General features: G+C 40.9%; 1 protein-coding gene across 1 annotated transcript in view; it reads left to right on the top strand.

Moving 5' to 3' along the window:
* Nucleotides 1-1,368: 1,368 nt before the first annotated feature.
* Nucleotides 1,369-15,298, top strand: part of CIR1 (corepressor interacting with RBPJ, CIR1) — a 33,437-nt gene continuing 19,507 nt past the window's right edge. The window contains exons 1-7 of the mRNA XM_028140934.2: nt 1,369-1,518; nt 8,016-8,110; nt 9,499-9,572; nt 10,113-10,123; nt 10,212-10,276; nt 10,636-10,684; nt 12,537-12,654. Coding sequence (XP_027996735.2) covers nt 1,447-1,518; nt 8,016-8,110; nt 9,499-9,572; nt 10,113-10,123; nt 10,212-10,276; nt 10,636-10,684; nt 12,537-12,654 — 484 coding nt within the window. The 5' untranslated portion in view covers nt 1,369-1,446. The remainder of the gene's footprint in view (nt 1,519-8,015; nt 8,111-9,498; nt 9,573-10,112; nt 10,124-10,211; nt 10,277-10,635; nt 10,685-12,536; nt 12,655-15,298) is intronic.

Raw genomic sequence — 15,298 nt, 5'->3', positions numbered from 1 at the left:
ACTCCTGAGTTTTTCTCTTTTCCTCAGTGATGGGAAGAGAGAGGTCACAATTGCTTCTGTTCTTTTTTGTGTGTATTTCTACCTTTATTCCTTGGTGGCCTTCATGTTCCAAAGCAGTTTATTTCTCTCAGGCCTCCTGCCTTATTGGTAAATACATCATAGGGCTATCGTGAGAAATGAGTAAGACTACGTGTCAAGTGTTTTGCACAGTGCATACAACGTAGAAGACACTCAAATGAACGCTGTTGTTTTCACTTGTACATTTCTCACAGAAGGCATCACACACACACACACACACATCCCGCCCCCCCTCAAGAGAAGTTGGTTGGGGGCTCCCCTATAGCAGAATACTTGTCTCATACTTTTTACTTTGCTTCCAAAATGAACACATTGTTTTCTAGTTTCCTTCTTTCCTTTACTGTGTAATGTCCAAATCATAAAATAGCTTTATGCAGGCATCTTAAAAAAAAACACATTTAAATCTAATAATTTTAGATTTAAAATCTAATAAGTTTAGGCGTCCTGGTCTGCTCTGTCAGCAAGAATGTAAATTCATGAGATCTGAAGGCTGATAATAGAGTTCCTCATTCCTTCCGTCGGGAGATTCTGGATTTGCCTTTTCGAATCCCAGGATCGCGGTTTCGGAGCGCTGCTGAACTGTACAAAGAAAACGCCCACTCAAAACCCTGTAGTTTCCAGGCCAGGAAGCCGCGCTAGGCGATCTGAGCTGACGGGGGGGTACGGGAAGCTAAGGAAACAGACAGCCTCGTTAGGAAGGCACCCAGCCCATTGCGAGGGGCAGCCGTCGAGGCTTACTAACACCTCGTGTGTAATTACCATTCAACAAATGTTTATTGAACCTCTTTCGGCACCCCGGCAACGGAACAGTCCTCGCTCGGGTAGCGGTGACACCCTATGTCATAGGCTTTCGTTCACCAACTGCTTTCAGAAACCTCCTCACAAACGGGCTGCATGTTGTGAGAATTACTATTCCCATAACACAGATGAGAAAATCGGTGCAAAAAAAGTTTAACACGCGTCAGAGTTCCCAGGGTCAAGAGCTCGAACGTCAAACACGTCTCGCAGCGGAACCGCCGCACAGGGCGCACTCCGCGCCCCTTCGCGGGCGTAGAAACTGAGGCGGCGCAGCTGTGCCCGGGGCCCCCAGCGGCCCAGGATCCCACCCAGCCATCCTTCCCGCCGCCCCGTTTCCCACTTCTATTCTACGTAGGCTCCTCCACCCTGCACGCCCCTCACCTGGCCTCCGGGCAATGTGAAAAGGGGAGGGAGCGTTCAGTGTCGGGGAGAGGCATTAGTTGCCGGAAGCCGTCACCTTTGACCCCGGAAGTGCCCCGTGCGAAGGGAAGCGCAGTTCCGGTTAGGCGGCAGAGTTTGTTTACGTTGCTCTCAGACCGAGCGGCTGCTTTCTCCAGCTCAGCCTCCAAGATGGGGAAATCCTTCGCCAATTTCATGTGCAAGAAGGACTTTCATCCCGCCTCCAAATCCAATATCAAGAAAGTGAGTAAGGGGAGCCCGGGAGGGTGCTAGCCCTTGGACTGGGTTCCCAGGGGGTATTGGAAGTGGGAGTGGTGGTGTCTCTTGGATCCCTGGGACAGTCGCCTCTTCTCCAGGCCTGAAGCTCTCGTGTTCTTGCCCCTTCACCCCCGCTGAGAAACTTGTTGACAAAGCTGGCCCCCGAGTTTAGGCGTCCTGGTCTGCTCTGTCAGCAAGAATGTAAATTCATGAGATCTGAAGGCTGATAATAGAGTTCCTCATTCCTTCCGTCGGGAGATTCTGGATTTGCCTTTTCGAATCCCAGGATCGCGGTTTCGGAGCGCTGCTAAACTGTACAAAGAAAACTTACTATTTAAGATAAGGTAGATCTTAACATGGAAGTAAAGTCAGACCCTGGCTTCCTCTCTTTATCCTACCCGATAATGTGTTATCACTCTGATGACCTCGTTGAAGTTTGGCTTTTTAGTAATCAATTACATGTCTACGAGCAGTAAAGAGAGTCTGGGCCAGGGGTCCTCAAACTTTTTAAACAGGGGGGCCAGTTCACTGTCCCTCAGACCGTTGGAGGGCCGGACTATAGTTTAAAAAAAAAAAAACTATGAACAAATTCCTAAGCACACTGCACATATCTTATTTTGAAGTAAAAAAAAAAAAAAAAACGGCAAAAACACCCGCATGTGGCCCGGGGGCCAAAGTTTGAGGACGCCTGGTGGGCATTGGAATCAGACCTAGATTCTAGTTATTCCAGCACAGTCACTTTAGCTCTGATACCTTGCACAAAATACTAGTAGTTCCCTCATTCCATTCTCCTAATCTATAAATTAGGAATGATCATTATCAATTGCTTTGACTTGTAAAATTGGTATGAGGATTAAATAAGATGGTTTAGAGAAAGGCTTTGAAACAATGTACACTGTGTGTGCCCATCATCTAGAAGGAGTGCTCAATAAAATATTAATTTTCCCTACACATATTCTTAGGCTGCTCCCAAATACAGAGTTGCATTCTTGGCCTATGCCTTGCTTACTCTATATGCTCTCCCAAGCAGTCACATCGAAATTCGTATTTTACTAGTAACTACCCCCTCTTCACTCATGACTCTCAAATCTACAGCCCCGGGGCTCTCCCCTAGCTCGAGGCACCTCAAAACAACTATATACTTAACAATTTCACCTAGATATTTTACAGGCATCTCAAACTCAACATATCTGAAATGGAACTTACCTTTCATCCAAAATCTACTCTTCTTTTTTATACTTCCTATCTCAAATGAATAGGAAATATAGGTAGTAACAATCCTTCAGCCAGTCATCCAAGCCAGGAATTCAAGATTCATCCCTTTCCCTTTACCTAGTCAGCAAATAAATTCTATTGGTCTTACCTCCCAAATATCTCTTCAATCCTTCTCCCCTCTTTGTCACTACTGCCTGTATCTTAGCTTAGACTCTCATTATCTTTCACCTGGACTGTTATGTTTCCTAACTGATTTTTTTTTTTAAATATATTTTTATTGAGTTTTTACAGAGAGGAAGAGAGAGGGATAGAGAGTTAGAAACATCGATGACAGAGAAACATCGATCAGCTGCCTCTTGCACACCCCCTGCTGGGGATGTGCCCACAACCAAGGTACATGCCCTTGACCGGAATCGAACCTGGGACCCTTGAGTCCACAGGCCGACGCTCTATCCACTGAGCCAAACCGGTCTCGGCCCTAACTGATTTTTCTGCCTCCAGTCTTGACTCCTTTCAAATCTGTTCTCTACATAGTCATCAGAATAACTATTTTACTTCACAGCTTTACTGAGATATAATTAACATGCCATAAAATCACCCATTTAAAGTACCCAGTTCAGTGGTTTTTAGTATATTTATAAATTTATGAATCATTACCACAAACAATTTTAAAATATTTCTATCACCCATCCCCTCAAAACCCATATCTGTTAGCAGTTCATCCCCATTTCTCCTTAACCCTCCCTCTTCTCCAGCCATAGGCAACCACAAATCTGCTTTCTATTTCTATGGATTTGCCTATTCTGGGCATTTCATATAAGTCATGAAATATGTAGTCTTTTGTGAAATACTGCCTTTTTCGCTTAGCATAATGTTTTCAAAGTTTATCCATGTTCTAGAATGTATCAATACTGCATTTCTTTTTATTCCTGAATATTCGATTGTGTGGATATGGCACATTTTATTTGTCCATTCATCAGTTTATGAATACTTGGGTTGTTTCCATAGAAAAGTCTTTTTAAAGCAAAAATCTGATCTTGTCCCACTCCTTATTAAAATACTACAGAATTAAGACCAAGTATTCTGGGTCCAGTTTATTTTTCCTTCTTTGTCCCCAATTGCCATTCTCCCACTTCAGATTTTATATTCCAGTAACATCAAAATACTTAATTCCAGTTTTATACCTTTGGGTCTGTGAGTTATTTCCTCTGCCAGTAAGATCTTACCCTGTTTTTTCCTTGGCAAAATTCTGATCCTCTTTAAAAACCTGTTTAACATGTATGAAGTGGCTTGTGTACAGGGTTATTTATTGCAACAGAGTTTTTAATAGCAAAAGATTGGAAATTTTTAAAATGCTCATTAGTACAGCAGGAGATTGGTTCAATAAATGATGCTATAGCCCCATAATAGAATGATGTTCGGCTCTCTGCCTCCCTCCCCCAAATACAAAAAGGCTTTTTATTAACTAATGTTGAATGATCTCCATGGTATAGAATTTTATTTTATACATATTCTCTTTGTGTATATGAATGTGTGTATGCAATATATGTTACCATTTATGAAAAGAGGGAGAAAAAAATGTGTGGCCCTAGCTGGTTGGCTCAGTTGGTTGGAGTGGCGTCCCGTACACTGAAAGGTTGTGGTTTTGATTCCCTAGTAGGGCACATGCCTAGGTTGCAGGTTCAGCTCCCGGTAGGGGTACATTCAGAGGCAACGGATTAATGTTTCTCTCACTTCAATGTTTCTCCGCCTTTCTCCCTCCCTTCCCCTTTTTCTAAAATCAATAAACATCCTTGGGTGAGGATTTTTTAAAAAAGGAGTATGTATGTATGTTTGTTTTATATACACAGAGCGGGGGCAAAAGTAGATTTATAGTTGTTCGTATGGAAAATCTATATCTTACCTTATAATAGACAAATATGCAAATTGACCGCACCTTCGCTATGCCCAAGCCACGCCCATCAGCCAAGCCACGCCCACCAGCCACGCCCACCAGGAAACCATTGCAGGGAAGCACCTGCTCGGATCACAGGAGCCAGCCGAACCCGCTCCTGCGATCGGGTCGCAGGGACACTGGGGTGCGGGCGGAGCCCAAGGCCCAGGAAGCCGCCCGGGGCTTTTCGGGCCTTGGGTGCCAGCCGGGTGCGTGCTCCGATTGCAGGAGCAAGCCGACCTGGGGGGTCGGCTTGCTCCTGCGATCGGGTCGCAGGGACGCTGGGGTGCGGCGGGGCCCAAGGCCCGGGAAGCCACCCGGGGCTTTCCGGGCCTTGGGCGCCAGCCGGGTACGTGCTCCGATCGCAGGGACGCTAGGGTGCAGTTTTCACCTGCACCAGTTTTCTGCCGGCACCGGGACCCTGAAAGAAGGTAGAAGGCGGTGGCCACAGCCAAGGCCTGGGTCCCCGGTGCCGGCAGAAAACTGGTGCAGGCAGCCAGGTGAATGAAGGTCTATTGCACGAATCTTCGTGCAAACGGGCTACTAGTATATATATAAGCCTAACATGCAAAGTGTCCCCTCGGAAATTCGACCGACCTGGAGTTCAATCACTTGCTATGACATGAACTAACCACCAGGGGGTGGCGTGAAATGAAGGAAGGCCCTGGCTGGCAGCCAGCAGCTGGGGAAGGGAAGCCCTGGCCAGCAGCCAGCAGCCGCTAGGGACCCTACCTGTGCATGAATTTCGTGCACTGGGCCTCTAGTAATACAATAATTAAATAATAAGAATAAACTCTGTTTTGTGTACTCACAACTGTAAACCCACTTTTGCACTACCCTATATATCCTTTTGTGTATATGTGCATTAGAACATCTTTGGAAGAATATAGATATACAAGAAATGGCTACCCGTGATTTAATTTAAAAAAATAACTTTTTAAAACCAAAAGTAGCTGTAAAGTATTCCATTATACCAGCCTTCTTTCCTGGTCCCTAATGTTAATCACTGTATTGTTCTGTTTTGTTATCTTGTACATATATCTGTTGTCCAAATATCAAACTTTATTGTTATTATTTATTTATATAATTCATGTATTTTCTTTTTTATTATACAGAGCTTAAAATTACAGAAAAGTTAGTATGATTTTCTATTAGATTCTGAGCATTTTGAAGATAAGAATGTGCTTTATTACTTTTTATTCCAGTCCATAATGAATACTCAATATGTATTTAAGCTCTTGAGCAATTGAGACAAGTAAAATAACTTTATGAAATCTAAAGCAAATAAATGGTAGTTATTCTGTCAGAAGTGATATGTTTTTCATTAGACTGTTATTAATATGTTATTCTGTCGGGCATTTCTCTGTTGCAACTGTTTGTATTTTGAGCTACAGTGAAAATTCCAAACATGTACCTTTTTAAAAATATATATATTTTTATTGATTTCAGAGAGGAAGGAAGAGGGAGAGATAGAAACATCAATGATGAGAGAGAGTCATTGATCCGCTGCCTCCTGCACACCCCCTACTGGGGATCGAGCCCGCGAGACCGCAACCCGGGCATGTGCCCTTGACTGGAATCGAGCCTGGGACCTTTCAGTCCACAGGCTGACTGAACCAAACCAGCTAGGGCACAAACATGTACCTTTCACTGCCTATCCTAACTGTAGGTTTTTCTTCTACTATAACTTTCATTTTGGTTTTTTGCTTTTATCTCCATGCTAGGGGCCCAGTGCACGAATTCGTGCACCTTGAAAGAAACTGTGGGCTGCGAGGCTGCAGTGGGCACAGGGGTGGATCTCGGCCCATCCTCCATACCCCCGCCCAGCCCCTCCTGCCGCGGCCCCAGTCCCCTCTCTGCTGGCAGCCCCGCTCCCGCTGCAGCCACTCCCATGCGCTGACGGCACCAGCCCCGCTCACACCTGCTGCCGATGCAGAGAGATTGGGGCCTGCGCCAGCAGTGGGTGCAAGCAGCGGCTGCTGCCCCAATCACCCCTCAGGAGTAGGGAGGGGGTGGGAGCTAGAAAAGCCCTCAGGGGCAATCAGGGCTGGCAGTTGCTGCTCGCACCCGCTGATGGCACCGAACAATCGGGACTGGTGCGGGGCACCAGCAGCCGGTGCAAGCCGCAGCTCTGGCACTGGCAGCAGGTGCGAGCACCAGGTAGGACTGCGGCACACTAGAGCAAAGAATTTTCAGTAACCACCAGAGGCTCACCCCAATGACAGCGGACAGCGCCCCTCCTTGGTCTAGCGCCCCCACTCACCTGCTCCACCATCCCATCACCATGTTCTGCGCACGCCCCCTAGTGGTCAGCGCATGTTACAGTGACCAGTTGATCAGTTGTTCCGCCATTGGGTCTATTTGCATGTTAGCCTTATATAGGATAGGATTAACCTTTCTTGTTCACATCTCAAGCTGTGTCCTCATAGTACTTTCCTATCTCAGCACTACTAAAATACTAATAACTGCCTTTTTTTTTTGCTTTTGAAATTGAATAATGGCAGTCTTGTCCTACATCCTCCTCCCCATACTCATCTGCCCTCACCCACAGTTAATTATAATTTTATCTAAGTAAGTATTTGTCCTCAAATTTACCTTCTTAAAATTAGCATGTTGGAGAAAAAGTTTGACTTGTTTTTATTGAATGGTTGTCAAATACTTTGTCCTTTATTCTAAAGATGAGAGGAAGGCATTGGTACCTTTTAGGCTCAGGAAGTAACATGATTAAATATCCTTGCATAAGCTGTGTGCGCTTTTTACCTTCACCACTTATGGTTTTGAGGATTTCCCATAGGGACAGAGTCAGCCTGTGCTGTTGGTGCCTTTGAGACATCTGGCACACCTCTCTGATCTCTTTGTTTCCTCTTCTTGCTTCTTCCCTTTATTCTACAACTATCTTTCATTTCATTTAATTTTCTTTTTTTCCTCTTCTTTGTCCTCCATTTTTCCTCTCTTGAGGTGTCAGTGGCACCCCTTGGGCATTGTTTGACCCGCGTGGTTGTACCTGTGTGTTTCCTAGTCTAGACATATTACATGTAGAGAGATGGATATTCTCTCTGAAATAACACAGGGACTGAGTGCAAAAAAGCTGTTGTTTCAGGTGCTCAGAGTAGTTCTCAAGTGTGACATTTTTGCTTGAAATTTTAGTTCTTTTAGATGGTTGTATTTAAGGATTTGCTCAAAGACACAAATCAGACTTTTCAGCTGTTATTTTGTAATGGTGTCTTTATGACCAAAGTAGATTATGTTGTAAACTATACACAATAGCATTTGATATTTTATTATAAAAGAAAAGCAAATGTCCTATTTTAAATTTTTTACTTTATTAATTTAGGTATGGATGGCAGAACAAAAAATATCATATGATAAGAAGAAACAAGAAGAATTAATGCAACAATATCTTAAAGAACAAGAATCGTATGATAATAGGTAAGAAATTCCATTATACTGGTGATTTTATTTATTTTTTAAATTTTATTATTATTTTTTAAAATCCTTACCCAAGGATATATTTTTATTGATTTTTAGAGAGAGAGAAAGTAGAGGGGAGAGAGAGAGACACATCGATGTGACAGAAACATGGTTCGGTTGCCTCCCATATGTGCTCCAACCAGGGATCGAACCTGCAACCTTTTGGTGTATAGGATGATGCTCCAACCTGCTGAACCACCCAGCCAGGGCTATGCTGGTGATTTTTGAATAATCAATTGCATGAAAATGACCCCTTACTGAATCATATATTAAGTTAGCCTTTTTGAATTGCATGTCTTTTTTTTTTTTTAATTTCTATATTGATTAAGGTATCACATATTTGTCCTCGTCCCCCCATTTCCATCCCACCCCCCGAATTGCATGTCTTAATGATAGGATTCTATTTCCTCTGAACTATTTTACTCTTATATTTGTAGATGGCCACTTACCCATAATTCACATAAAATATACTGATGTGAGTACTAGTATATATAGCCTATGATCAAGTTCCAACTTAGGCAAAGCTTAGAAGAACAATAAAAGTTTAACACTCAAACTACTGACACCTCTCACAGAAATATTTCATTAAAAGCTTATTAATGAGAAAGCAGAAAGGATGTTCAGGAAACAGTCAATAATTGAGTTAGACCAATAAAAAGAGTATGGGTGGAAAAGTAGGTTTACAGCAGATCATAGTGTGGTTATTCTTTATCTTTAAAAAACAATTACTTTTTTTCCTTGGTACTTAATAAATATTTGAAGCTATGCAAATATCCTGTTTTTCTTAGAACTTTTGCCCACTAGTTTTAGCATTCATTGGTGGATCTCACCCACATCAATTATTACTGTGGTTTTCTAACGGTGATTTTCTATTTCTTTTATTCCCTCTCTATATATTTTTAATATATTTTTAATTTATTTCAGAGGGAAAGGGAGAGGGAGGGAGAGAGAGAAATATCAAAGATGAGAATCATTGATCAGCTGCCTCCTGCATGCCCCTTACTGAGGATCGAGGCCGCAACCCGGGCATGTGCCCTTGACTGGATTCCAACCTGAGACCCTTCAGTCCACAGGCCAATGCTCTATCTACTGAGCCAAACCAGTTAGAGCCTGCTATATTTTTTAATTTGAATTCCTTTTCCCTTTCTCTCATTTATTTATTCATTTATTTTTATCAGTATAGACTCATAGATATTTCAGATTTCATCTAATGAATGGAGTAAAGTTTTGAAACTATAACAGCAATACCTTAATTCCCTTAGAATTTTAGAGGTTGAGGGACAGTTATTCTGTAATTTTTTCCTCCTACATAAAATTGTTAACCCTTATGTCTTATTTTTATTCAGATTGCTTATGGGAGATGAACGTGTAAAGAATGGCCTTAATTTCATGTACGAGGCCCCACCAGGAGCTAAAAAAGGTACTCACCTCATTTCTTTTTTTTTAAGTCTTTGATATGTTTGCAACTAAAAGTTTGAGAACTGTTATGAAAGTTGCTCTTTATCTTTTAAAATGGCTACTATATAAATGCTGTAATCAATAGAATAAATACTAAAAATATTTGTCTATAATCTAGTTATATTTCATGACTGGTCCTTTGGGGAGGAAAAAAATCTTAACATCAGCAGAAGTTTGTTTATTCTTTTATAATTTATGTATATATCTTTAGCCCTTCTTACTAATGTACTTGTAAATAGAAAGCATAATATTCACTGTCAATGAAAAACATTAAAGTTTAAATATTGAGATTACATGCCTATTAAATATGATCTCTTACTTAATATTGTTTTTTATCCTTTAGTGATTTGAATTTTATCTTGTGAAAGAAGAAAAATGTCAAACCAATAAATTCTTACATGTTACAATTAAATATCATATCATAGTATAGTATATGATAGACTTTTATGAAGTTTTTAACTTGATCTACCTTTTCCCCCCATATTTTTGATATGCAATCAAGAAAATAAAGAGGTAAAGTACTATTTACTATGCTTGAATTTACTTGCAGTAGATTATAATTTTATGAAAAATTGAAAGACTTTTTAATGAATGTTTTTAGAAAGAAGAAACAGAAGGAGAGACTGAATACAAATTTGAATGGCAGAAAGGAGCGCCACGAGAAAAGTAAGAACTAGTTTTCTTTTAAGATAAAATACATATCATTAAATTTATCTGATATCCCATCTTGGGTGCTTTTTTTCATTCACTAAAGGCATCTAATATGAAAAAGTATTTTCAGTGATTTGTCTTATACAATTAATTTGCCTGATTATAGACTTTAGTTTTATTTTGTTTTACTTTTTCTTTTTAAATTAGACTGGACACTTTAAGTGGCGTTTGGAAATACTAAATAGATTTTATAGTTCTATATAAAATATATTACATTTTGTAATATATTTAGAACTATAAAATTTTTTCAGAATAACTGCTGTTTATTAAATTATTCTTAATGTTGTTTTTGCACATTTTTCTCTACTTAATAGATATGCCAAAGATGACATGAACATCCGAGATCAGCCCTTTGGTATTCAGGCAAGTGACATACATTTTACTCTGTAAGAATAATTTTTATTTAATAAATACTTCATGTTGTGGTCCAAAAGGTATTTAAACTGAAAAGGAGCTCTATGGTTTCCATTTGTATCAGAAAATAGAAGGTCTAGAGGAGAAAGCATTAAATGTAATAGATTGATGAAAGATAGAAATCAAAGTTTTATAGTGAGGCTTATAATGACAGTGGTCTCTGCAGTTTTCAAGGAATTTGGAGAATTAGCTCAAAATTTGAGAATTTAAAATTAAGCCATGACATAATTATTTTTTGGAATTTTACCATTCTTTTAGGATGACATTGTTTTATTGCCATGAAATAAGAGTCAAAAAGAAAAAGAATTTAGCTTAGTTTTTAGGCAGAATTTATAGTAAAAGATTTTAGTATTTATATTAAACTAGAGGCCTGGTGCACAAAATTTGTGCACTCGGGGGGGTCCCTCAGCCTGGCCTGTGCCCTCGCACAGTCCAGGAGCCCTTGGGGGATGTTTGACTGACGGCTTAAGCCCACTCCCTGCAGGGAGCCGGCCTAAGCTAGCAGTCAGACATCCTTAGTGCTGCCCTGGAGGCGGAAGAGGCTCCAGCCACCGCCGCTGTGCTCGCCAGCCATGAGCGGCTTCTGACTGAGCAGCACTCCCCCTGTGGGGACACACTGACCACCAGGGGGCAACTCCTGCGTTGATCATCTGCCCCCTGGTGGTCAGTGCGCATCATAGCAACCAATCGTTCTGCCATTTGGTCGATTTGCATATTAGCCTTTTATATAGGACTAGAGGCCCGGTGCACAAAATTCGTGCACGGGGGTGTGTGTCCCTCAGCCCAGCCTGCACCCTCTCCAATCTGGGACCCCTCAAGGGATGTCTGACTGCCCGTTTAGGCCCGATCCTACTTCAGCCCGGCCTGTGCCCTCTTGCAGTCCAGGAGCCCTTGGGGGATGTTTGACTGACGGCTTAAGCCCACTCCCTGCAGGGAGCCAGCCTAAGCTAGCAGTCAGACATCCTTGGCGCTGCCCCTACCGGGATTGGGCCTAAACGGGCAGTCGGACATCCCTCTCACAATCCAGGACTGCTGGCTCCCAACTGCTCGCCTGCCTGCCTTCCTGATTGCCCCTAACCGCTCTGCCTGCCTGCCAGCCTGATCACCCCCTAACCACTCACCTGCCAGCCTGATTGATGCCTAATTACTTCCCTGCCAGCCTGTTTGCCCCTAACTGCCCTCCCCTGCAGGCCTGGTCACCCCTAACTGCCCTCCTCTGCAGGCTTGATCACCTCCAACTGCCCTCCCTTGCAGGCCAAGTCCCTCCCAACTGCCCTCCCCTGCTGGCCTGATCGCCCACAACTGCCCTCCCTTGCAGGCCTGGTCCCTTCCAACTGCCCTCCCCTGCTGGCCATCTTGTGGTGGCCATCTTGTGTCCACATGGGGGCAGCCATCTTGTGTGTTGGAGTGATGGTCAATTTGCATATTACTCTTTTATTTATTAGATAGGATTATAAAATATAGTTATGAAATCTCTTTCTCTGAAAATCTTTTAAAAATTAGAACAATTTAATTTAAAATCTGTTAAAATTTGGAGAATTAGCTCAAAATTTGAGAATTTAAAATTAAGCCATGACATAATTATTTTTTGGAATTTTACCATTCTTTTAGGATGACATTGTTTTATTGCCATGAAATAAGAGTCAAAAAGAAAAAGAATTTAGCTTAGTTTTTAGGCAGAATTTATAGTAAAAGATTTTAGTATTTATATTAAACTAGAGGCCTACCAAGGAGTAGGGAGCCAAATGTTGGTTAGGTTCTTAATATTTTAATAACCAAAATAATGTTCACTATTTCTCAGGTTCGAAATGTGAGGTGCATTAAATGTCACAAATGGGGTCATGTCAACACAGATCGAGAATGTCCTTTGTTTGGTCTTTCTGGAATCAATGCAAGTTCAGTTCCCACTGATGGCTCAGGTAAGCACTAGGCATGATTTATTTGTTTGTTTTAGAATGTATACCAAGGACAAATAAGAAAAGATAAAATAACATTTTATCTTTGGGTTGGGTTGGGTTGGGTTGGGCTTTTTGGACTAAGGCACAATCCCAAAATATGATGGGAAACTCTGATCATGTGTTCTGAATTTGAAAGGCAGTATATTAGAATTAAATTTAATGTTCCTAGCCAAGGGCCCCTGTGAAAGACATTAAACATAGTTTACCAGGTTAGTAACTTAAATATAGCAGGAAGAAATGGTTATTTCTATATTTATGTCCTCCTGAATTATAAAAGTAGATTGGTCTAGAAGCCTCAGCAGTTACCTCTTAGTTCAGAGATAAAATCAAAACTGAGTTTAGCTCTAGCCAGTTTGGCTCAGTGGATAGAGCATCAGCCTGCAGGCTGAAGGGTCCCAGGTTCAATTCTGGTCAAGGGCACATGCCCAGGTTGCAGACTCAATACCCAATGTGGGGCATGCAGGAAGCAGTCGATCAATGATTCTCTCTCATCATTGATGTTTCTATCTTTCTCCCTCTCCCTCTCTTGAAATCAATAAAAATATATTTAAAAACAAACAAAAAAACTGTTAATTATGTTAAAATTAGTTTTTACTTAAAAATTTTATTTGCCTTTCTGTATATTGTTGTCTACTTAAGAAAGATTAGTCTAAGTTGTTTTGTGTTATTTGGATTTCTTTTATAAAAGGATATTAAAACAGGAGTTTTAACTTAAATTTATCAGTGCCTTGTTAGGATATTATTGAGAAAGCCACACTAATCCAACCATAACTCATAATAAATTATAATAGAAATTAACTTGCTTAACCCTATAACATTACATAAGTCATTTCACTTTTATGAGCTTCAACTCTTCATTTTAAAGTAAGGATTTGATAGTATCCTTACTCAAGAAGTATTCAGCATTTTTTTTAAAAAGATACCTTATATGAAACCCAGTATATAGAACAGATAAAGGCAGAGTGGTTCTATTGAAGCAAATGCTCTGGGCATGAAGCCCCGTCCTCAGCTCATCTAGGCCTCTGATGCACCTGTTTATACTCCCTGTGGCTTCCACTGTCACCTCAGAGCCCAGGGTTCACCCTCAATCAGCATATGACCTTCAGCCTCTGTTCTATAGCTAGAGATCCTGCTTCCTTCCAGCAAGCCAAATGCAGGCTTTAGGATTCAAGATGCCAGTTCTCGTATTGGGAGTTTAGAAATGTGACCCAGTATGAAGTTTGATGCTATTTCTTTAATGGTGTTATGGATGTAAGATGGGTAAAGGAAGTACACAGATACAATATTATAATTGAGGGATTTTTAAAATCCTTATTATTCTACAAAAGATAGAAGCCACATTTTAAGTAAAGGAAAACTATTTGCTCAGTGGTGAGAGAATGCTGATACAGACCTTGATCTGAGAACCTCTGACAAAAAGAAAACCCCACGGATGCCACAATGCAGGTATCTTAAAGCCCACATACTGATGCTCCTTGCTCCCCTGCCTCCACACACCCAATTGGTGAAAGAAGGGTGAGAGATCTCAAAAGAAATAAAGCCCTGCCATAGCTGGTTTGAAGGGTTGAGGGGTCAGTTCCAGTCAAGGTCACGCACCTCAGTTGCAGGCTCAATCAGGGAGCATGTGGAGGACAACCAATCATTCTGTCTCTCTCACATTGATGTTTCTCTCTCCCTATCTCTCCCCCTCCCTTCCACTCTCTTAAAAAAAAAAAAAAATGAAATCAATTGAAAAGATATTCTCTGTTGAGGATTAACAAAAAAAGAAAAAGAAATAAAGCCCCAAAGAAATATGGGGTGGAGTAGGTCATATATGAAGAACCATTGGCTCACATATTTCTGACCACTAATTTCAGTCAAAGGGACCTGCTGTTATATATAAAAGGTATATTCTGTTTTCTGGAAGGGGTTGCATCTTTCTCATCTTTTCCTTCACTCCAACCTTGTGGTGCCCTTACAATTGCATGTTTCCTGTGTCGGATAGGGGAGGTCAGTGATAGTAGCTGTCTTTGTTCCTTGGCCTCATCTTTGATCCTGCTTCTGAGAGAATGAGTAGGATACACTCCAGACTTAGCCCTTTGTTTAGTAATCGATTAGACCTGCTTTCTCTTGAGTCTATATTAGAAAGTCTGTTAACCACAAGCAAAAGAACTTGTGGTATTTAATTATCCTATTTTTAAGAGTATTGAAAACAGTGAATTCAGATATAATGAAGCTAGATTGGCTCTTCTTCAGCCATGAATTTATGCTTATTAACTTTACAATAACTCAATCATTCATTTTATGCAATCAAAGTTTTTGGACCCCACTTGTGGGGTTTTACTGTAGAACTATTCTTCAGTCAAATGAACTTTCTCAGAATAAAGTGAATGAAGTAGAAAATGCTCAAGTATTTTGCTCCTGTCAAGTTTTAACACATGTAACCACCCTTGAGTGAAAAGTATTACCTTTATTGAAATACTAATATTAATGTACTAGTATTAATATCCCTAATATATAAAATGTTCCTTCAAGTCAAAAGATGAACAAACTCAAAGGACATAAATATTGATGGTTTACAAAAGGAGGGGTTCAAATAGCCATTAAAGCTATGACAACATTTTCA

Source organism: Eptesicus fuscus, chromosome 11 (assembly GCF_027574615.1).
Source record: "Eptesicus fuscus isolate TK198812 chromosome 11, DD_ASM_mEF_20220401, whole genome shotgun sequence".
Lineage (NCBI taxonomy): Eukaryota > Metazoa > Chordata > Mammalia > Chiroptera > Vespertilionidae > Eptesicus > Eptesicus fuscus.
The sequence above is the reverse complement of the archived record's forward strand: the minus strand, read 5'-3'. Positions and strand labels throughout refer to the sequence as shown.